The following is a 24,070-nucleotide window of genomic DNA, read 5'->3' as shown; positions in this document are numbered from 1 at the left end:
CACATACGTTTATTACACCACACATAAATACAGTGCTCTAATCACCATCAATCAGTGTCCTTCAGACTTCTTTCCTTCTCTCTCTCTGTCACCTCCACTCCTCTCTTCCAAGCTCTGTCCACTTCTACCCGACTCCGTCTGTTGAGTGGAGTTTGGTGGCCTCTTTTATAGAGCACCCGGAAGTGCTCCAGGTCCTCCCTAATTAACATCCGGCAGCACTTCCAGGCATGGCGGAAGTGCTGCAAGCGAGTTCAGCTCCTCTTCTGGCAGCACTTCCGGGTGTGGCGGAAGTGCTGCAGACCCTGCAGGCCCCTAGTGGTGGCCACGTCCCTCCATAGGATTGAGCTCTCAAGCTCTGTGGACCCCATGTAATCCAGGGAGGTTGTCCACTTATGGTCCAGGGAAGAAACTGCCCTTTTCCCGGTCATTCTCTTCTTCCAGGGTCCCAGTGGGGCAAGGTCCTTGGACATCTGTCACACTGGATAACCTAACCACAGCAACTTTATTCCATCGTACAAGCAATACAGGCCAAGGATGCGCTTGATGACTTGGTAATGTGGGCAAGAATGAAGTTTAAACCAAAGAAGTCAAGAAACCCAGTGATTAGAATTGGGAAAGTGATCAGCAAGTTCCAACTCCATGTCCAGGGGCAGGTTAAACCATCAATCGAGAAAAACCCAATAAAATGGCTACAGAAGTGGTATGACAGCTCCCTCATTGATAGAATTGATGGAAATAGGACATAGAAATAGGCAGATGCATGGCTGAGGAAGGCAGAGGCATCAGGCTTACCAGGTCAATACAAGGCCTGGCACTTCAATCATGGTCTGTTACAAGACTGGTTTGGCTATTGGCAATTTATGAAATGCAAATGACAGCAGTTGAAGGAATCGACTGAACAAACATCATCACAGATGGCTCAGAATTCTAACAGGCTTTATATCAACAGTGATGTATATCATGTCTGGTCAGTTGCAGCTACCCCTATCATTAGTGATTGAAGAGTTCAAGGTGACAAAGTTTAGGGCTGTTATGATGTATAGATAATCTTGCAATGGAAAAGTCAGAGGTGCAGGAATCACCACAAGATCTGGAAGTAATTGGGCAGCAGACACGACTGTTGCAAAGGCTGAAAGTATTCTGAAGCTAAAGGACGTGTTTGGGAACCTGTGTTTTGGGGAGATGGATACGATTCAACCTGAGGTCTGATGTCTAGAGGAGGAAGGGAGAAGTGCAAAGGCCACAAAACTTCGATCACAAGGGCCTGGACAGAATGGGACCTGCCAAAATGGAAGATTACATGGCAAGGACTTGAGGATGGAGACCTTCTGTATTTCTTTCCCACTTCAATAAGTGTACCATACCTGGTGAACACAACTAATAAACACAGGTGGGGACTGAGGGAGGTCCCACTGTGTAAGATATGTGAGGAGAGAGGTACAGTGGCATATAGACTGGTTGTCTCCAAGATAGCGCTAAGCCAGGGAAGATAAAGATGGTGCCATGAAAAGGTTCTCAGGGCACTGGCAGATATTTTGCACCAGGAGAGACAGAAAAAGTTTCCAACCCATGTGAGAATAGATTGGTTCATCCATCTTGTTCATCAGAGAGGGAAAAAACTGTACTCCTCCAAGAAAAGCCTTTTGCAGCTGGCCCTAGGACTTTGGTCCTAATCTGGATCCTGAGTTGGTTTGTCGGGTGGTGGGTGCAGCAATGCACTGTATCAGTGCATGCTCCTAATCTATCATTTGAGATGAGGGTATACCTGGGTAGGTAGCTACATCTTCCCCAGGTCATCCAAATAACTCTAAGGCCTGACATAGTCATATGGTCAGAGGCTGAGAAGATGATCATCCTGATAGAACTGACTGTTACATGGGAAAATGGATGTGAAGAGCCCTCAGAGATGGAAGGCCACCAAGTATCTGGAATTGGTCCAACAGTGCAGGGCCAAAGGGGGTCATGACTGGCTATTTCCAGTTGAGCTAGGCTGCAGAGGATTTTCTGTACAATTGTTGCAGAAGACATTCATAGTCCTGGGAATAGAAAGAAGGGAAAGAAATGGAAAATAGCTGTTTGCAGCTTGGGGAAAGGAGCAGAAAGAGTCCATTGTTGGCTCATAAATCGGTGAGAGGAGATGATCTGCAAGGCAGAAGAAGATGGGAAATGAGTTGGCCAGCACTGCTGACACACCAACTGTGGTTCTGGGTCAAAACATCCAAGAATGTTGGACACCACCTGATGACATCCTATGCTTCTAAAGGCATCAGTCACATGAGGTGATTGAAGGTTTGGGTAGTAGATGTATTCAAGTGTGAAACAGGAAGGGCTAATGGGTCAGGTGTGAGCAAATTAGAAATAAACTGCACTCTTCCTCATTCTAAGTGGTTTTAAATGTAACCTGCAAGCTGGCACCAAATGCCCCAGCATGAGTATTGGAAACTTCTAACTGACTAAAGATTAACTTAAAGTAGTTTTACAGGAATGGGACACAGCCCCAAAACTTCCAGCAATAGGCTGATAATTGTATTTACGTTGCAAAAGACCACTGTATGTCTGTGAATCCAGCCCGTCAGGTGTCAACATTACAAGCAGATAGTAGAAATGTAATTTTGTTGGGTTTGTTTAAGGAATGTTTGAATGATACAGAATGTATGGAAATTAGGCTAGGAAAACGCCAGGCAAGGACAATCATGGAATAGTTCCTGAAACACAACAGTGAATTGTGGATGAAGTGACCTCCACAGTCAAGAAATCACAATCTAGCCTAATGTGGCCTGTGATGGTATGATGAACACAAAATAGAGGAATCTGCAAAAAAAAGCAAAGACGACATAGATAGATAGATAGATAGGACATAGTGACTCCTATGAGCAAATCAGTACTGCACCAGATTTTTGGCAAGTTTTTGCCTCTGACATAAAAGAATACAGTAATCCCTCCTCGATCGCGGGGGTTGCGTTCCAGAACCCCCCGCGATAGGTGAAAATCCGCGAAGTAGAAACCATATATTTGTATGGTTATTTTTATATATTTTAAGCCCTTATAAACTATCCCGCACTGTTAACATTATTAGAGCCCTCTAGACATGAAATAACACCTTTTAGTCAAAAGTTTAAACTGTGCTCCATGACAAGACAGAGATGGCAGTTCTTTCTCACAATTAAAAGAATGCAAACATATCTTCTGTTCAACGGAGCGCCGTCAGGAGCAGAGAATGTCAGAGAGATAGAGAGAGCGTGACAGAAAAGCAAACAATCAAAAAATCAATACGTGCTGTTGGGCATTTAAGTATGAGCACCGCGATAAAGCAGCCGCAAAGAAGGGAGCAATGTGAAGGTAGTCGTTCAGCATTTTTTAGAGTAGCCTCCGTATCTTCTAAACAAACAGCCTCTGTGCAAACAGCCCCTCTGCTCACACCCCCTCTGTCAGGAGCAGAGAATGTCAGAGAGGGTGAGAGAGAAAAGCAAACAATCAAGAAATCAATACGTGCTTTTGGGCCAGCGCGATAAAGTGGCATTTCTTATAGGAGCGTCCATATTCTCTAGGCAAACAGCCCCTCTGCTCACACCCCCTCCATCAGGTGCAGAGACTGTCAGAGAAAGACAGAGAAAAGCAAACAATCCGCTCGGGAAGCACATCGTATATCATTGAGGAGTTTTAGTTAATAGGTAATACATGCTCTGATTGGGTAGCTTCTAAGCCATCCGCCAATAGCGTCCCTTGTATAAAATCAACTGGGCAAACAAACTGAGGAAGCATGTACTTTAAATTAAAAGACCCATTGTCCACAGAAACCCGCGAACCAGCGAAAAATCCATGATATATATTTAGATATGCTTACATTTAAAATCCGCGATAGAGTGAAACCGCGAAAGTCGAAGCGTGATATGGCGAGGGATCACTGTACAGACTGTTTTAAGAACAAATGAGGATGTTTGGATTGCTAAATCTGAAATGTTTGTCACTTGAACTTCATAATTCAAGTAATTAAACATTACTAGACTACATTTCTTACCCTTCCTTTAGATGAGATGTAAAACTGAGGTCCTGACACTCTATGGTCAATAAAGATCCCTGGGAATCCTTTGAAAAAAGTCAGGCGTATGCCGAAGTCCTGGAGAAATTGTACACCACGTCCTGGTCTTTACAGTCCCCTAATCATCCCCAGAATCTAACTGGCAAACTATCTTTCATCCCTTCACCACCTAAAAGCAAATGTGTGGAAATCATAATGGCCCAAAATGGATGTTGTTGAATCATCCTGGTGGAATTGGCTCCCCATTTACTGTGTGAAGCTTTTTGAGTACATTAAGCAGTGCTATATAAATGTAATGAATTATTTTTATTATTATTGTTATTATTATTATTATTATTGTTGTTGTTAAGACCCTCCTCAGCTCCACATTACCCAACTACTTACTTGAACATGTTGTCCACCGACTGTCTTTATCATAGTTGCTTGTTGTCGCACACCACAGAGAGGAAGAGTCTGTCATAGTACAAGAGTTGTAAGTTTTTCCCTTATAGACGAAAGGGAAAACACAAGAGGCTTCGATACCTGTGACTTGAATTTAAAATGTACATTATTAAAATTCAATCAAAGAGATACTGTAACACATTAAATATAAACAGGTATACCATTAAGCATGATAAAATCAGCTGAAATCCATTCATGAGTCCATTTTTAATAATAAATTAAATTTAGGGCAGCAGGGGGGCCTAAGACAATGAAAAAATAAATTAAATTCATCAAATAATTTGTGTATTATGCTAACATATCCTTATAGTATCTAATCAACATTTTATTCTGACTGCATCAAATCCAATTGAATTTGAATAACCCAATGGCAGGATCTCGAAAAGGGCATAATAAAGGGCTGAATTCTCTCCACTATCTTGTTTATCATGGGAATGAATCAGCGGGAGGGAGGGAATCCAGGGAGATGATAATAAAGTTAGGCAGTTGCCAGCCTTCAATAAGAGGCTTTATGGATGACCTAATCATAAAAACTTCATCTCATCGTACAAGGAAGGTGGGTCCTGGGTGTGCTTAACAACTTGGTAACGTGGGTAAGAATGAAGTTCATACCAAAGAAATCAAAAAGCGTGGTGATCAGAAATGGGAAAGTGATCAGCAAGCTCTAGAGTCCAAGAGGAGGTTATACGATCAATCAAGGAAAATCCAATAAAATGCTTAGGGAATTGGTACAATGCCTCTCTCAATGACAAAACCAGCGTTACCAGCACAGTGAAACAGGTGGATGAATGGCTGAGGACGAAAGAGGCACCAGGTTTATCAGGAAAATACAAGTCCTAGCACTACCAGCATGGTCTGCTTCCTAGAGTGGCTTTTCAAATGAAACATTATGAAACACCAATAATAACATTTGAAGGAATCGAGAGGCAAGTAAAGAAACATCTTCATGGATGCTTAGTCTAAGTGTTTTTAAATGTAGCCTGCAAGCTGGCACCAAATGCCCCAGCATGAATATCAAAAACAACTAACTTACAAAAGTTTAATACAAAATAGTTTTATAAAAACAGAGCACAGCCCCAAAACATCCAGCTAAAACTGTTTTTTTTTATTGAAACTAGACTTTTGATGACACAAGCCATACAGTCTGCCAGTAAATTAATGACTGGATGGAACAGTGCTGCTGAAAGAGGCACATCAAAGAGCATAACTCATCATACCTTATCACGGATGGGTTAAGTATGGCTTGGAGAAACATTGTGAAGTCTGATAATTTTATTTATAGTGCAAAAGACTGTGTATCCAGCCTGTCAAGTTTCAACATTACAAGCAGATAGTAGAAATGTCATTTTGTTGGGTGTGTTTAAGGAATGTTTGAATGCTACAGAATGTATGAAAATCATGGCTGGGAGGATGGCAGGCAAGGAGAATCATGGAATAGTTCCTGAAAACACAACAGTGAATTGTGGATGCAGTGACCTCCACAGTCAAGAAATCTCAATCTAGTCTAATGTGGCCTGAGATATTATGATCAGTACAGAATAGAGTAATCTTCAAAAGATAACCAAAGACTACATAGTGACTCCTATGAGCGATCAGTACTGCACCAGATCTTTTGCAATTTTTTGCCTCTTGCCTAAAAGAATGCAGACTGTTTTAAGAATAAATATGGATGTCTGGATTGCTAAATCTGCAATTTTTGTCACCTGAACTTCACAATTCAAGTCATTAAACACTAGTGGAGTACACTTCTTACCCGTCCTTTGGATGAGATGTAAAACTGAGGTCCTGACACTCTATAGTCAATAAGATCCCTGGGAATCCTTTGTAAAAACTTCTGGAGAAAATGTCCACCACGGCCTGATCTTTACAAACTCCTATTCATCCCCAGAATCTAAGTGGCTAAATATCTTTCATCCCTTCACCATCTAAAAGCAAATGGGTAGAAATCATAATTGCCCAAAATGGCTGCCGTTAAATCATCCTGGTGGAATTGGCTCCCCACTTACTGTGTGAAGCCCTTTGAGTACATTGAAAAGCGCTATATAAATGTAATGAATTATTATTATTACTATTATTATTATTATTATTTGTTAAGACCCTCCTCAGCTCCACATTACCCAACTACTTACTTGAACATGTTGTCAACCGACCATCTTTATCATAGTTGCTTGTTGTCGCACACCATGGAGTGGAAGAGTCTGTCATGGTACAAGAGTTGTAAGTTTGTCCCTTATAGATGAAAGGGAAAACACAAGAAGATGTTTTGGGCTTTTCAGTAACTTCTGGAACACCTGTGTGTTGAATTTAAAGTGAACATTATTAAAATTCAATGAAAGAGATAATTTAATACATTAAATATAAATAGTTATACCAATAAGAATGATGAAATCAGCTAATATCCATTCACAACTCCATTTATAAATATAATTATAATTTAGGGCTGCAGGGGGACATGAGACAATGAAAAAATAAATTAAATACACCTAACAACTTCTGTATTGCACTAATGTACCCTTAAAGTTGGGTTTCAGAACAAATCACAGTACAGAAAAATGCACTCCTCAAAGTAGTAAATTACTTGTGGGAAAATGCAGACAGTGGCAGTTTATCTATTCTCATCCTCTTAGATATGAGTGCCGCATTCGATACTATTGATCACAATATTCTTAGAAATCACCTTAGTCAATGGGAATGCCTCTCTGACAATGTCTTAAATTGGTCTGAATCCTATCTGGCAGGTAGAAAATTCTTTGTAAGTTGTGGTAGTTTACTTCAAAGACCCATGATATTCTACAGTATATGGAGTTCCACAAGGCTGTATCCTGGGTCCGCTGCTCTTTTCGATCTACATGCTTCTGTTAGGTCAGATTATCTAGCTATGCTGATGACACACAACTGTACTTATCAATAGCGCCTGACGACCCCGATTCTCTTGATTCACTGACACAATGCCTTACTTCTGTTTCTGAATGAATGAGTAATAATTTTCTCAAACTAAACAAAGAGAAAACAGAAATTTTAGTGATTGGCAATAATGGATATAATGAGGATTTTAGAAATAAATGTGATGCATTAGGATTAAAAATCAAGACGGAGTTAAAGAATTTAGGGGTAACTATTGACTCTGACCTGAATTTTAAATCACATATTAATCAGATCTAAGACAGCAATTTTCCACTTAAGAAATATAGCAAAAGTTAGACTTCTTATATCATTGCAAGATGCTGAGAAATTAATTCACGCTTTGGTTTTCAGTCACCTAGATTACTGTAACACACTCCTTTTAGGACTACCCAAAAAAGACATAAATCAATTGCAACGAGTGCAGAGTGCAGCTGCTAGAATCTTAACTAGGAAAAGAAAGTCGGAGCACATTTCTCCAGTTTTGACGGCACTACATTGGTTACCTGTGTCATTTAGAACTGACTTTAAAATCCTGCTCATAATTTACAAAGCCTTAAACAATCTGCTCCATCTTATATTTCAGAATGTCTTACACCATATACTCCAAATTGTAACCTTAGATCTTTAAATGAGTGCCTGCTTAGAATTCCAAGAGCTAAACTTAAAAGAAGTGGTGAGGTGGGCGGCCTTCTGCTATTATGCACTTAAAATCTGGAATAGCTGACTGATAGAAAATCGCCAGGCTAATACAGTGGAGCACTTTAAAACACTGCTGAAAACACATTACTTTAACATGGGTTTCTCATAGCTTCATCTTAGTTTAATCCTGATGCTCTGTATATTCAATTAATATCATTATTATTCATGGTTTTCATATTCAAAATCCGTACTAACCCTTACTTTGTCTTCTGTTCTTTTCCTGGTTTTCAGGGGTGGTGACATGTGTCATCACCACCTGATCAAAGCACCGTGATGTCCCTACATTGATGGATTAAAGGGCAAAAGTCCACATGACCATCATCATCAACTTCTTCCATGAGAATGCTGAATACCATGAGGACTGATTGAGGTCATTTATGTTAGGTAGAATGCCTAAATGGTCTGGGTGGTCTCGTGGCCTGGAACCCCTGCAGATTTTATTTTTTTCTCGAGCCGTCAGGAGTTTTTTTTCTGTCTTCCCTGACCATCGGACCTTACTTTTATTCTATGTTAATTAGCATTCTCTTATTAAATTCTAATTTATTTTGTCTTTTTCTGTTTCTACATCATATAAAGCACTTTGAGCTGCATTATTTGTATGAAAATGTGCCATATAAATAAATGTTGTTGTTGCAGTATCTAATCGACTGCATCATATCCTCTCACAATGGAATTTGAATAACCCAATGGCAGGATCTGGAAAAGGACCATAAAAAGATCAGGGCTGTTGTTTAAACTACTCTAATGTTCAGAGTGACTTTGACACATGGTGAGTTAGCTTGGTTGTCATACACAGTAAAAGTGCAGGCTTGCTGATGTCTAATAGGCTTGGTGCATGGACAAACACTAAAAGCGCTCCATACTCTGAGCTAGAGCAATGACTTGTTATGCAGCATCTATTTCATTAAATTCAAAGCAAATGAATTGTTGAATACTTCTGTATAATGTTTAGTTACATTATTAAAGTGTAGATATCTTTGTCATAGACCAGTTTTAACTCACGCCGCACGAACAAGAATGACAATATTAATGGGTCTTACTATCTGCCCCTTCTTGTTTATCATGGTAAAGAATCAGCTTATAATAGAGACAGGGAAGGAATCCACAGGCCGAAATGAAGCCTGGTACTCGCTAGCCTTCATTAAAAGGCTTTATGGTGTGGAAATATTCAGACCCGGACACAAACAGGCAGACACAGAATGTCCTTAACACATACGTTTATTACACCACACACGAATACAGTGCTCTAATCACCATCAATCAGTCCTTCAGACTTCTTTCCTTCTCTCTCTCTGTCACCTCCACTCCTCTCTTCCAAGCTCTGTCCAGTTCCACCCAACTCCGTCTGTTGAGTGGAGTGAGGTGGCCTCTTTTATACAGCATCCGGAAGTGCTCCTGGTGCTCCCTAATTAACATCTGGCAGCAAATCCCTGCAGATTTTTATTTTTTTTTCTCCAACCGTCTGGAGTTTTTTTTTTTTGGTTTTTCTGTCCACCCTGGCCATCGAACCTTACTTATTCTATGTTAATTAATGTTGACTTATTTTATTTTCTTACTGTGTCTTTCATTTTTCTATTCTTCATTTTGTAAAGCACTTTGAGCTACATTTTTCTTGTATGAAAATGTGCTATATAAATAAATGTTGTTGTTGTTCTGGCAGCACTTCTGGGTGTGGCGGAAGTGCTGCAGACCACAGTTCCAGAGCTGTCCAGGCACCCCCTGATTGTGGCCATGTCCCTCCATAGGGTTGAGCTCCCAAGCCCATGTAATCCAGGGAGGTTGCCCCCTTATGGTCCAGGGAAGATCCTTCCCTTTTCCCGGTCCTTCCCTTCTTCCGGCATCCTGGTAGGGCAAAGTCCTTGGACATCTAAGCATAACATCTTTATCCCATCGTACAAGCAATATAGGCTAAGGATGCACTTGACGACTTGGTAACGTGGGCAAGAATGAAGTTTAAACCAAAAAAGTTAAAAAGCCCAGTGATTAGAATTGGGAAAGTGATCAGCAAGTTCCATGTCCAGGGGCAGGTTATACCATCAATCAAGGAAAACCCAATAAAATGCCTACAGAAGTGGTATGACAGCTCCCTCATTGATAGAATTGATGGAAATAGGACATAGAAATAGGCAGATTAATGGCTGAGGAAGGCAGAGGCATCAGGCTTACCAGGACAATACAAGGCCTGGCTCTTCTATCATGGTCTGCTACAAGACTGGTTTGGCTATTGACAATTTATGAAATGCAAATGACAGCAGTCAAAGGAATCGACTGAATAAACATCTTCACAGATGGCTCAGAATTCAAACAGGCTTTATATCAACAGTGATGTATATCATGTCTGGTCAGTTGCAGCTACCCCTATCATTAATGATTGAAGAGTTCAAGGTGGCAAAGTGTAGGGCTGTCTTGATGTATAGATAATCTTGCAATGGAAAAGTCAGACGTGCAGAAATCACCTCAAGATCTGGAAGTAACTGGGCAGCAGACACGACTGTTGCAAAGGCTGAAAGTATTTTGAAGCTAAAGGACGTGTTTGGGAACCTGTGTTTGGGGAGACAAGGGCATGGAACCACACATTTTCAGCAATGGAGAAAAGCAGACCAACAATAAAGATGGATATGATTCAGCCTGAGGTCTGATGCCTAGAGGAGGAAGGGAGAAGTGCAAAGGCCACAAAGCTTCAATCACAAGGGCCTGGACAGAATGGGACCTGCCAAAATGGAAGATTACATGGCAAGGACTTTGGAGGATGGAGACCTTCTGTATTTCTTTCCCGCTCCAATAAGTGTACCATACCTGGCGAACAACTAAAAAACACAGGTGGGGACTGGGGGATGACCCACTGTGTAAGCTATGTGAGGAGAGAGGTACAGTGGCACATAGACTGGCTGGGTACAAGATGGTGCTAAGCTAGGGAAGATAAAGATGGTGCCATGAAAAGGTTTTCAGGGCACTGGCCGATATTTTGCACCAGGCGAGACGGAAAAAGTGTCCAACTCACATAAGCATAGGTCCATCCATCTTGTTCATCAGAGAGGGGGGAAAACTGCACTCCTCCAAGAAAAGCTTTTTGCAGCTGGCCCTATCATGGGAGATGAGGGTAGACTTGGGTAAGTAGCTACATCTTCTACAGGTCATCCACATAACTTTGAGCCTGACATAGTCATATGGTCAGAGGCTGAGAAGAGGATCATCCTGATAGAACTGACTGTTCCATGGGAAAATGGATGTGAACAGCCTTCAGAGAGGAAGGCCACCAAGTATCTGGAATTGGTCCAACAGTGAAGGGCCAAAGGGGGTCATGACTAGCTATTTCCAGTTGAGCTAGGCTGCAGAGGTTTCCCTGTACAATTGGTGTAGAAGATTTTTACAGCCCTGGGAATAGAAAGAAGGGAAAGAAATGGAAAATAGCTGTTTGCAGCTTGGGGGAAGGAGCAGAAAGAGACCATTGTTGGCTCATAAATAGGTGGGAAGAGATGATGTGCAAGGCAGGAGAAGATGGGAAGTGAGTTGGCCAGCACTGCCGACACACCAACTGTGGATCAGGGTCAAAACATCCAAGAATGTTGGACACAACCTGATGACATCCTCTTCTTCTAAAGGCATCAGTCACATGAGGTGATTGAAGGTTTGGGTAGTAGATGTATTCAAGTGTGAAACAGGAAGGGCCAGTGGGTCACCTGTGAGCAAATTAGAAATAAACTGCACTCTTCCTCATTCTAAGTGGTTTTAAATGTAACCTGCAACTTGGCACCAAATGGCCCAGTATGAGTATTGGAAAAGTCTAACTTAATAAAGATTAATTTAAAACAGTTTTACAGGAATGGGACACAGACCAAAAAAATATCCAGCAATAGGCTGATAATTGTATTTACGTTGCAAAAGACCACTGTATGTCTGTGGATCCAGCCTGTCAGATTTCAACATTACAAGCAGATAGTAGAAATGTCATTTTGTTGGGTTTGTTTAAGGAATGTTTGAATGATACAGAATGTATGAAAATTGTGGCTAGGAAAATGGCAGGCAAGGACAATCATGGAATAGTTCCTGAAACACAACAGTGAATTGTGGATGTAGTGACCTCCACAGTCAAGAAATCTCAATCTAGTCTAATGTGGCCTGTGATGGTATGATGAACACAAAAAAGAGGAATTTGCAAAACATAAGCAAAGACGACATAGTGACTCCTATGAGCGATCAGTACTGCACCAGATTTTTGGCAAATTTTTGCCTCTGACATAAAAGAATGCAGACAGTTTTAAAAACAAATGAGGATGTCTGGATTGCTAATATGACATTTTTGTCACTTGAACTTCATAATTCAAGTCATTAAACACTAGTAGACTACACTTGTTACCCGTCCTTTAGATGAGATGTAAAACTGAGATCCTGACACTCTATGGTCAATAAAGATCCCTGGGAATCCTTTGTAAAAAGTCAGGCGTATGCCGAAGTCCTGGAGAAATTGTCCACCACGGCCTGGTCTTTACAGTCCCCTATTCATCCCCAGAATCTAACTGGCTAACTATCTTTCATCCCTTCACCATCTAAAAGCAAATGTGTGGAAATCATAATGGCCCAAAATGGTTGTCGTTGAATCATCCTGGTGGAATTGGCTCCCCATTTACTGTGTGAAGCCCTTTGAGTACATTAAGAAGTGCTATATAAATGTAATGAATTGTTATTATTATTATTATTATTATTATTATTATTGTTGTTGTTAAGACCCTCCTCAGCTCCACATTACCCAACTACTTACTTGAACATGTTGTCCACCGACTGTCTTTATCATAGTTGCTTGTTGTCGCACACCACAGAGAGGAAGAGTCTGTCATAGTACAAGAGTTGTAAGTTTTTCCCTTATAGACGAAAGGGAAAACACAAGAGGCTTCGATACCTGTGACTTGAATTTAAAATGTACATTATTAAAATTCAATCAAAGAGATAATGTAACACATTAAATATAAACAGGTATACCATTAAGCATGATAAAATCAGCTGAAATCTATTCATGAATCCATTTTTAACTATAAATGCAATTTAGGGCTGCAGGGTGGCCTAAGACAATGAAAAAATAAATTTAATTCATCAAACAATTTGTGTATTATGCTAACATATCCTTATAGTATCTAATCAACATTTTATTCTGACTGCATCAAATCCAATTGAATTTGAATAACCCAATGGTAGGATCTCGAAAAGGGCATAATAAAGGGCTGCATTGTCTCCACCATCTTGTTTATCATGGGAATGAATCAGCGGGAGGGAGGGAATCCAGGGAGATGATAATAAAGTTAGGCAGTTGCCAGCCTTCAATAAGAGGCTTTATGGATGACCTAATCATAAAAACTTCATCCCATCGTACAAGGAAGGTGGGTCCTGGGTGTGCTTAACAACTTGGTAACGTGGGTAAGAATGAAGTTCATACCAAAGAAATCAAAAAGCGTGGTGATCGGAAATGGGAAATTGATCAGCAAGTTCTAGAGTCCAAGAGGAGGTGATACGATCAATCAAGGAAAATCCAATAAAATGCTTAGGGAATTGGTACAATGCCTCTCTCAATGATAAAACCAGCGTTACCAGCACAGTGAAACAGGTGGATGAATGGCTGAGGACGAAAGAGGCACCAGTTTATCAGGGAAATACAAGTCCTAGCTCTTCCAGCATGGTCTGCTTCCAAGAGTGGCTTGGCAAATGAAACATTATGAAACACGAATAATAGCATTTGAAGGAATCGAGAGGCAAGTATAGAAACATCTTCATGGATGCTTAGTCTAAGTGTTTTTGAATGTAGCCTGCAAGCTGGCACCAAATGCCCCAGCATGAATATCAAAAACAACTAACTTACAAAAGTTTAATACACAATAGTTTTATAAAAACAGAGCACAGCCCCAAAACATCCAGCTAAAACTGGTTTTTTTTATTGAAACTAGACTTTTGATGACACAAGCCATATAGTCTGCCAGTAAATTAATGACTAGATGGAACAGTGCTGCTGAAAGAGGCACATCAAAGAGCATAACTCATCATACCTTATCACGGATGGGTTAAGTATGGCTTGGAGAAACATTGTGAAGTCTGATAATTTTATTTATAGTACAAAAGACAACTGTATGTTTGTGGATCCAGCCTGTCAAGTTTCAACATTACAAGCAGATAGTAGAAATGTCATTTTGTTGGGTGTGTTTAAGGAATGTTTGAATGCTACAGAATGTATGAAAATCATGGCTAGGAGGATGGCAGGCAAGGAGAATCATGGAATAGTTCCTGAAACACAACAGTGAATTGTGGATGCAGTGACCTCCACAGTCAAGAAATCTCAATCTAGTCTAATGTGGCCTGAGATATTATGATCAGTACAGAATAGAGTAATCTTCAAAAGATAACCAAAGACTACATAGTGACTCCTATGAGCGATCAGTACTGCACCAGATTTTTTGCAATTTTTTGCCTCTTGCCTAAAAGAATGCAGACTGTTTTAAGAATAAAAATGGATGTCTGGATTGCTAAATCTGCAATTTTTGTCACCTGAACTTCACAATTCAAGTCATTAAACACTAGTGGAGTACACTTCTTACCCATCCTTTGGATGAGATGTAAAGCTGAGATCCTGACACTCTGTGGTCAATAAAGATCCCTGGGAATCCTTTGTAAAAAGTCTGGCGTATGCCAAAGTCCTGGAGAAATTGTCCACCACGGCCTGATCTTTACAGACTCCTATTCATCCCCAGAATCTAAGTGGCTAAATATCTTTCATCCATTCACCATGTAAAAGTAAATGGGTGGAAATCATAATTGCCCAAAATGGTTGTCGTTGAATCATCCTGGAGGAATTGGCTCCCCACTTACTGTGTGAAGCTCTTTGAGTACATTGAAAAGCGCTATATAAATGTAATGAATTATTATTATTATTTCTATTATTGTTAAGACCCTCCTCAGCTACACATTATCCAACTACTTACTTGAACATGTTGTTAGCCGACCGTCTTTATCATAGTTGCTTGTTGTCGCACACCACAGAGAGGAAGAGTCTGTCATGGTACAAGAATGGTAAGTTTGTCCCTTATAGATGAAAGGGAAAACACAAGAAGATGCTTTGGCCTTTTTGTCAATGTCTGGAACACCTGTGTGTTGAATTTAAAGTGAACATTATTAAAATTTAATGAAAGAGGTGTTTGATTTAGTTGGTGAGTATATTACATTAAACAGGCGTCGAAGATTTGAAGATAAGTGTCAGCCCCTGATAAATCCAGTTTGATCTTGTGATATTACCGAGGGGAGCACTTTCTCCATCCTTCTAGCTATGATTTTAGAGAGTATTTTAATGTCATTATTCAGAAGTGAAATTGGTCTGTATGATGCACATTGTAATAAGTCCTTATTTTGTTTTGGAAAAACGGTGATTAGTGCTTGGCGAAAAGTTTGAGGAAGAGTTTGGTTGTCTCTAGCTTCTGTAAATGTTGCTAATAGGAGGGGAGCTAGCTGAGCGGAAAATTTCTTATAAAATTTTGCAGGGTAGCCATCAGGGCCTGCTGCTTTCCCGCCTTGAAGTGACTTTATAGCATCTAGTAATTCTGATAGCGCCAGTGGTTTATCAAGTTCCTCCACACTAAAAGTGTCTATTTGTGGTATCTGTAATGTATCCAGAAATGCATTAGATTGTGTATTGTCTTCTTTAAACTCAGTAGTATATAGGGATTTATAGTAGTCTCTGAAAGTGTGCATTATATTTTTGTGGTCGATGATTTTATCTCTGTTCAAATTGGTGATTACTGAGATTGCGTTGCGCACTTCTTGCTTGTGAATTTGTTGAGCTAAAAGCTTATTAGCTTTCTCTCCATGTTCATAATAATGATGTCTGGATTTATAAATTAGTTGTTCAGTTTCTTTAGTTGTCAAGAGGGTTTAGTTCTGAATGCAGAGCCTGCCTTTTCCTATGTAGAGCCTCGCTTGGTAGTCTGGCATGTTCTTCATCTACTCTAGTAATTTCACTTTTTATCTCTGCTAATTTCTTGGTTTCTGATTTATTTCTGTGGGAAAGATATGAGATAATCTGTCCTCTTAAGAAGGCCTTAAGAGTTTCCCAGAGTATTCCTGCAGAAATCTCTGAGGATGTATTTGTCTCTAGGAAGAAACTGATTTGTTTGGATATAAATTCTATACAATTCTCATTTGCTAAAAGAAGCGGGTTGAGACGCCATCTGCGAGGTGAGTGTGTGGGGCATAGTAACTTTAGCTCCAAGATCAGAAGTGTATGGTCAGAAATAACAATAGCATTGTATTTGCAAGATTTAATCATAGGCAATAAGTTATTATCTATAAAGAAATAATCAATCCTTGAGTAGCAATGATGTACTGGTGAGTAGAAAGAATATATTCTTGAGTTAGGGTTTAAAAACCTCCAGGGGTCTGATAAGTTGTGATCAGTTATAAACTTTGTAATTATCTTTGCAGTGTTAGATGCCGTTCTCCATGTGGTAGAAGTCCTATCTAAGAGTGAATTTAAAACACAATTAAAGTCCCCAACCATTATAATTTTTTGAGTGTTCAGATTGGGAATTTATGCAATTTTGTATCATCAACATTAGGTGCATAAATTTTTATCAAAATCATTTTACAGTTAGATAAGTTACCCATGACCATCACATATCTCCCTTCAGGATCCAATACTACATCTGATGCTACAAATGGTACTGTTCTATGTATGAGAATTCCCACCCCTCTAGTTTTCTTTGTAAAACTAGAATGGAACATTTGGCCAGTCCAGTCTTTTTGCAGCCGGAACTGATCCTTGCTTAGTAAGTGGGTCTCCTGTAAAAATACTATTTTAGCATTTAGACCTGTTAGGTGAGAGAGTACTTTCTTTCTCTTTAATTCGTGATTCAGGCCTTTAACATTCCAGCTCACAAAGTTAACTGTCCCATCATGGAGACATTGATTCTGAGTTTTTGATGTCATTTTATAGTCTTAACTGGAAGTGAGACAGCTTCTGCCTTAATTTCCTATTTCCCCAAGAGTTATTGCCATGCAGCCTATTATTACGTTGGTAGTTATAATTATAAAGATTAAAAAGATAGATTAGGTATAGATCTAGCCTACTCTCTTTCTCTAACCCCCCCCCCTTAACCCTCCACAAACACCCCAGAAATATTATTATCATTGGATGTAAAAAAAGCATTTGACATGATTGAATGGAAATACCTTTTTACTACATTGGAGAAATTTCAGTTTGGCCCAAACATTTGTGCATGAATCAAACTACTGTATACCAATCCAGAAGCTTTAGTTTGTATCAACAACATTTGTTCAGACTACTTTAAACTAGAACGTGATACTAGACAAGGATGCCCCTTGCCACCGTTACTGTTTGCAATTGCCATTGAACCACTGGCAATACATTGTCGAAATACTGATCAGATAAAGGGAATTATCAGAGAAGGACTGAAACAGAAAATTTCATTATATGCAGATGATATGGTACTGTATATATCAGACCCACAAAATTCTGTGCCTGCAGTCTTAGCAACACTCACAGAATTTCAAAAGATCTCTGGTCTCAGAATTAATCTGAATTAAAGTGTACTCTTTCCAGTGAATTCTCAATCATATAATATTAGATTAGATACCCTACCTTTTATCATTGCAGAACAGTTTAAATACCTCAGAGTAAACATCACAAGTAAACATAAAGCTCTTTATCAACAAAATTTCGCCGTCTGCATGGAAAAAATTAAGCAAGACTTGCATAGATGGTCAACTCTTCATCTCACTCTAGCTAGAAGAATTAACACTGTTAAGATGAATATTCTTCCTAAGCTCCTTTTTTTATTTCAAAACATTCAAATATACATCAATAAATCATTTTTTAAGCAATTAGATTCAACAATAACTTCATTTATCTGGAATTCAAAACATCCACGCATCCAAAGAGCGACCCTACAAAGACAAAAGGCAGAAGGCGGCATGGCTCTACCTAACTTCCAGTTTTATTACTGGACAGCAAACATACAAGCTATAAAAACCTGGACACAAACAGAAGAACATACACAGGCTTGGTCCGCAATAGAAGTAAAATCCTGCAGTACTTCTTTATATTCCCTGCTCTGTGCCCCAATTAACGCAAGCTATCGGCAATATACTAATAACCCAATTGTGCTCCACTCACTTAGTATATGGAACCAATATAGAAAGCATTTTAAGACGGAGAAGCTTCTATCTGTGGCACCTCTGCAGGAGAACCACCTCTTTCAACCTTCACAAACATATGCAGTTTTTAATATCTGGAAAAAATTTGGGATTAACTTGCTTAGAGATCTTTATATAGACAACATCTTTGAATCCTATGAACAATTACATTCCAAATTTAACATTCCAGCTACACATTTCTTTCACTATCTTCAAAGTAGGAACTTTGTTAAACAGAACCTTCCCGATTTTCCTCATCTTTCACCCTTATCCATGCTGGAAAAAATATTGCTCAGTCTCAAAGACTCAGACACCATCTCTGCAATATATAAAATCATTTTACAGTCCCTCCCTTTCAAGGATCCAAGAGGACACTGGGAAAAAGATCTCTCAATTAATATATCAGAAAAGGAGTGGAAAATAGCAATGCAGAGAATTCACTCGATCTCCATATGCGCAAAGCATACAATTATACAACTTAAAATTATATATCGAGCACATCTGTCTCACCTAAAACTCTCCAAAATGTTTCCAGGACATGATCCAACCTGCGAACGCTGCAATCAAGTCCCAGCCTCACTGGGTCACATGTTCTGGGCCTGCACCAAATTAACATCATTCTGGACAAAAAACGCCGTTTGCCTTGCTCTCTCTCTCAGGGGTGGGGGTTGATTTGTTCTTAGCTCAGTTTTACTTTTTGTAAAAATTGATTGATTTGTATGGAATGATTGCAATAAAATTAATTAAAAAAAATTAATGACAGAGGTAATTTAACTCATGAAAAATAAACAAGTATACTAATAAGAGTGATGAAATCAGCTAATATCCATTCATGACTCCATTTTTAACTAAAATTACAATTTAGGGCTGCAGGGGGCCCTATAAAAATGAAAAAATAAATGAATGCCCAATAATTGTATTTATTGGGGAAAAGACCACCCTACATCTGTGGTTCTAGCCTGTCATGTTTCAACATTACAAGCAGATAGTAGAAATGTCATTTTGTTGGGTGTGTTTAAGGAATGTTTGAATGCTACAGAATTATGAAAATCATGGCTAGGAGGATGGCAGGCAAGGAGAATCATGGAATAGTTCCTGAAACACAACAGTGAATTCAGGATGTAGTGACCTCCACGGTGAAGAAATCTCAAACTAGTCTTATGTGGTCTGAGATGGCATGATGAATACAGAATAGAGGAATCTGCAAACAATATCCAAAGACGACATAGTGACTCCTATGAGCCATCATTAGTGCAGCAGACTTTTGGCAATTTTTTGACTCTTGCCTAAAAAATGCAGAATGCTTTAAGAACAAATTACGATGTCTAGACGGCTAAACCTGCAATTTGTGTGACTTGACCTTCACAATTCAAGTCATTAAACACTAGTGGACCACATGTCTTACCCATCCTTTGGATGAGCTGTAAAACTGAGATCCTGACTCTCTCTGATGATTAAAGATCTCTGGGTATCCTTCGTAAAATATCAGGTATATCCCGATGTCCTGGAGAAATTGTCTACCATGGCCAAGTCATTCCAGACCCCTAAATCATCCCCTGAATCTAACTGGCTAACTATCTCTCACCCTTCACCACCTAACAGCAAATGTGTGGAGATCATACTACCGCAAAATGACTGCCATCAAATCATTTTGGTGTATGATGCACATTAGTGGCGGTGGTATTGGCTCCCAACTAACTGTGTGAAGTGGTTTGATTACCTTGAAAATCTCTTTATAAATGCAATAAATTATTATTTTTATTATTGTTGTTAAGACCCTCCTCAGCTCCACATTACCCAACTACTTACTTGAACATGTTGTCCACTGAAAGTCTTTATCATAGTTGCTTGTTGTCGCACACCACAGAGAGGAATAATCTGTCATCGTACAAGAGTTGTAAGTGTGTCCCTTATAGATGAAAGGGAAAACACAATAAGCTGCTTTCTGCTTTTCAGTAACTGCTGGAACACCTGTGTGTTGAATTTAAAGTGAACATTATTAAAATTTAATGAAAGAGATAATTTAATACATTAAATATAAACAGGTATACCAATAAAAATGATGAAATCAGCTACTATCCATTCATGACTCCATTTTTAACTATAATTACAATTTAAGGCTGCAGGGAACCTAAGACAATGAAAAATATTAAATTAAATATATCAAACAACTTCTGTATTGTGCTAATGTACCCTTATAGTATCTATCTGACTGCATCATATCATCACACAATGGAATTTGAATGACTCAATGGCATGATCTAGTAAAGGGCTTTTTGCAGTCACCGTAAAAAGTTCAGGGCTGTTATTTTATCTACTCTAATGTTCATCATGACTTTGACACATGGTGAGTTATTTTGGTTGTCATGCACTGTAAAAGCGCGGGTTTGTCAATTTAAGGGGCTTGGTATATGGAAGCACACCAAACGCACTCCATACTTTGAGCTAGAGTAACGACCCGTTAAGCAGCACCTATTTCATTAAATTCCAAGCAAAGGAATTGTTGAAAACTATTGGATAATATTTAGTTTAACTATTAAATTGTACCAGGCAGATATCTTTGTCGTGGCCCAGTTTTTACCCACTCCACACGATCAAGAAAGACAATATTAATGGGCCTTACTATCTGCCACTTCTTGTTTATCATAGTAATGAATCTGCTTATAATACAAGCAGGGAAGGAATCCAGGGGCTGAAAATGAAGTGTGGTACTCACTAGCTTTATGGACGACCTAACCATAACAACTTCATCCCATCGTACAAGCAAGATGCACTTGACGACTTGGTAATGTGCGCAAGAATGAAGTTTAAACCAAAGAAGTCAAGAAACACAGTGATCAGATTTGGGAAAGTGATCAGTAAGTTCTAACACCATGTCCAGGGGCAGGTTATACCATCATTCGGGGTCTCTCTTTGAACTGCCTTTCCCAAGGTTTCTTACATTTTTCCCTACAAGGGTTTTTTTTTGGGGGAGTTTTTCCTTGTCTTCTTAGAGAGTCAAGGCTGGGGGGCTGTCAAGAGGCAGGGTCTGTTAAAGCCTATTGCGGCAATTCTTGTGTGATTTTGGGCTATAAAAAATAAATTGTATTGTATTGTATTCGAGGAAAACCCAATAAAATGCCTAAAGAAGTGGTATGACGCCGCCATCATTGATAAACTTAATGTAACTAGGACATAAAAATAGGCAGATGAATGGCTGAGGAAGGCAGGGCATCATATTTACCAGGACAATACAAGGCCTGGCTTTTCTATCACGGTGTTCTGCAAGACTGGTTTGGCTACTGACAATTTATGAAATGCAAATGACAGCAGTCAAAGGAATCAAGAGGTGAGTGAACAAAACATCTTTGTGGATGGCTTGGAGTTCCTCCACACTTCATATCAGCAGGGCTATATATCAGGCCTGGTCATTTGCAGCTTCCCCTATCATCAGTGGTCGAGGAATTCAAGGTGGCAGAGTGTAGGGCTCTGTTGATGTATAGACAATCTAGCGACTTTAAAGTCAGAGGTGCAAGCAACACCGCAAGATCTGGACATAAGTAGTCAGCAGATATGACTGTTGCACAGGCTGAAAGTAAGCTGAAGCTAAAGGATTTCATTGGGAACCTGTGGTTGGGGAAACAAGAACTTGGAATCACCCATTTCCAGCAATGGGGAGAAGCAGACAAAAGCAAAGGAGAAATGTGATTTTAGCTGAGGTCCAATGCCTAGAAGGGAAAGGACGAAGTGCAAGGGCCTTGGAACATAGATCACAAGGAGCCTGAATGAATCGGGACCTTTCAACACAGAATATCACATGGCCAGAACGTTGGTGGATGGAGCTCTTTTCTAATTCTTTACTCCTCTGATCAGTGTATGATACTCTGCTAAAACCAACTAATATTCAGAGGTGGTGGGTGCAGGAGGACCCACTGTGTAAACTATGTGGTGAGAGAGGCATGCTGGCACATGAACTGACAAGGTATAAGATTGTGCTTAGCCAGGGAAGATATAGGTGGCATCATGACACAGCTCTCAAGGCACTGGCAGATATTTTGGAGCAGAAGAGTTAGAAAAGTGTCTAAACCATGTGAGTATAGGTCCATCCATCTAGTTCATCAGATAAGGGGAAAAGTCGTCCTTCTCTAAGAAGAGCTTTTTGCAGCTGGCCTGGTTATTGGAGATGAGGATAGACCTGGGTAGGAAGCTACATTTTCCTAAGGTCATTCAAACAACTGTAAGACCTAATATATACATGTGGTTTAAGGAGACGAAGTGGAAAATCCTGATAGAACTGATTATTCCATGGGAAAATAGATGTGAACAGGCCCCAGAGAAGAAGGCCACCAATTTTCAGGATTTGGTCAAACAATGCATGGACAAAGGGTGTCATGTCTGGCTATTTCCAGTTGAGGTAAGTTGTAGAGGTTTTCCCGCACAATTGTTGTAGACATTGATTGGCAACCAGTGTCGACCCACCAACTATGGTTTAGGGTAAAAACATTCAATGAATGTTGAACACCACCTGACAACATCTTCTCCTGAGCAAATGCATCAGTCACAAGAGGTGATTGAAGGTTTGAGCACTAGATGTGTTCAGTATTGAAACAGGAAGGTCCAATGGGTCAAATTTCAGCAAATCAGGAATAAACTGCAGACTTACTCATGAATACCAGAAACAACTAACTTACTAAAGTTATTTCAAAATAGTTTTACAAGAATAGGACACTGCCCCAAAACATCCAGTAGAAAGTGTTTTTTAATTATTATTATACTTCAAAGACATATGATATTTTATATGGTGTTCCACAAGGCTCTGTCCTGGGTCCGCTGCTCTTTTTCATTTACATGCTTCCATTAGTCCAGATTATTCGGGGCATAATGTGAACTACCACAGCTATGCTGATGACACACAATTGTATTTATCAATAGCGTCTGATGACCCCGACACTCTTGATTCACTGACACAATATCTTACTTGTGTTTCTGCATGGATGAGTAGTCATTTTCTCAAACTAAATAAGGAGAAAACAGAAATTGTAGTGATTGGCAAAAATGGATGTAATGAGGTTTTTAGAAATAAACTTGATGCATTAGGATTTAAAGTCAAGACAGAGGTAAAGAATTTAGGAGTAACTATTGACTCTGACCTGAATTTTAAATCAAATATTAATTAGATTACTAGGACAGCATTTTTTCACTTAAGAAATATAGCAAAAGTTAGACCTCTTATAACATTGCAAGATGCTGAGAAATTAGTTCACATTTTTGTTTTCAGATTACCGTAACACACTCCTCTCAGGGCTACCCAAAAAGACATCAATCGATTGCAACAAGTGCAGAATGCAGCTGCTAGAATCTTAATTAGGAAAAGAAAATCTGAGCACATCTCTCCAGTTCTGATGTCACTACATTGGTTACCTATGTCATTTAGATTTGACTTTAAAATACTGCGTATGGTTTACAAAGCCTTAAATATTCTGCTCCATTTTATAGTTCAGAATGTCTTACACCTTATACTAAAAATCGTAACCTTAGATCTTCAAATGAGTGTCTGCTTGTTATTCCAAGAGCTAAACTTAAAAGAAGTGGTGAGACAGCCTTCTGCTGTTATACAACTAAAATATGGAATAGCTGTACTGATAGAAATTTGCCAGGCTAATATGATGGAGCACTTTAAAAAAAACTGCTAAAAACTCATTACTTTAACATGGTTTTCTCATAACTTCATCTTAGTTTAATCCTGATGCTCTGTATATTCAATTAATTATCATTATTATTCATGGTGGCTCCACAATCCGTACTAACCCCTACTTTCTCTTC

The 24,070-nt window shown here is 39.4% G+C and overlaps 1 protein-coding gene across 1 annotated transcript in view; it reads right to left on the bottom strand.

The window, feature by feature from the left end:
• LOC120526373 (epididymal sperm-binding protein 1-like) overlaps window positions 1–24,070 on the bottom strand; it is a 47,992-nt gene that overhangs the window by 7,530 nt on the left and 16,392 nt on the right. The window contains exons 3-7 of the mRNA XM_039749506.1: window positions 20,078–20,239; window positions 15,046–15,207; window positions 12,843–12,986; window positions 6,610–6,771; window positions 4,424–4,567 (exon numbers count right to left, since the gene is read on the bottom strand). Of these exons, the coding sequence (XP_039605440.1) occupies window positions 4,424–4,567; window positions 6,610–6,771; window positions 12,843–12,986; window positions 15,046–15,207; window positions 20,078–20,239 (774 nt within the window). The remainder of the gene's footprint in view (window positions 1–4,423; window positions 4,568–6,609; window positions 6,772–12,842; window positions 12,987–15,045; window positions 15,208–20,077; window positions 20,240–24,070) is intronic.

Source organism: Polypterus senegalus, chromosome 3 (genome assembly GCF_016835505.1).
Source record: "Polypterus senegalus isolate Bchr_013 chromosome 3, ASM1683550v1, whole genome shotgun sequence".
Classification (NCBI taxonomy): Eukaryota; Metazoa; Chordata; class Cladistia; order Polypteriformes; family Polypteridae; genus Polypterus; species Polypterus senegalus.
This window is presented reverse-complemented; position numbering and strand designations above follow the sequence as displayed.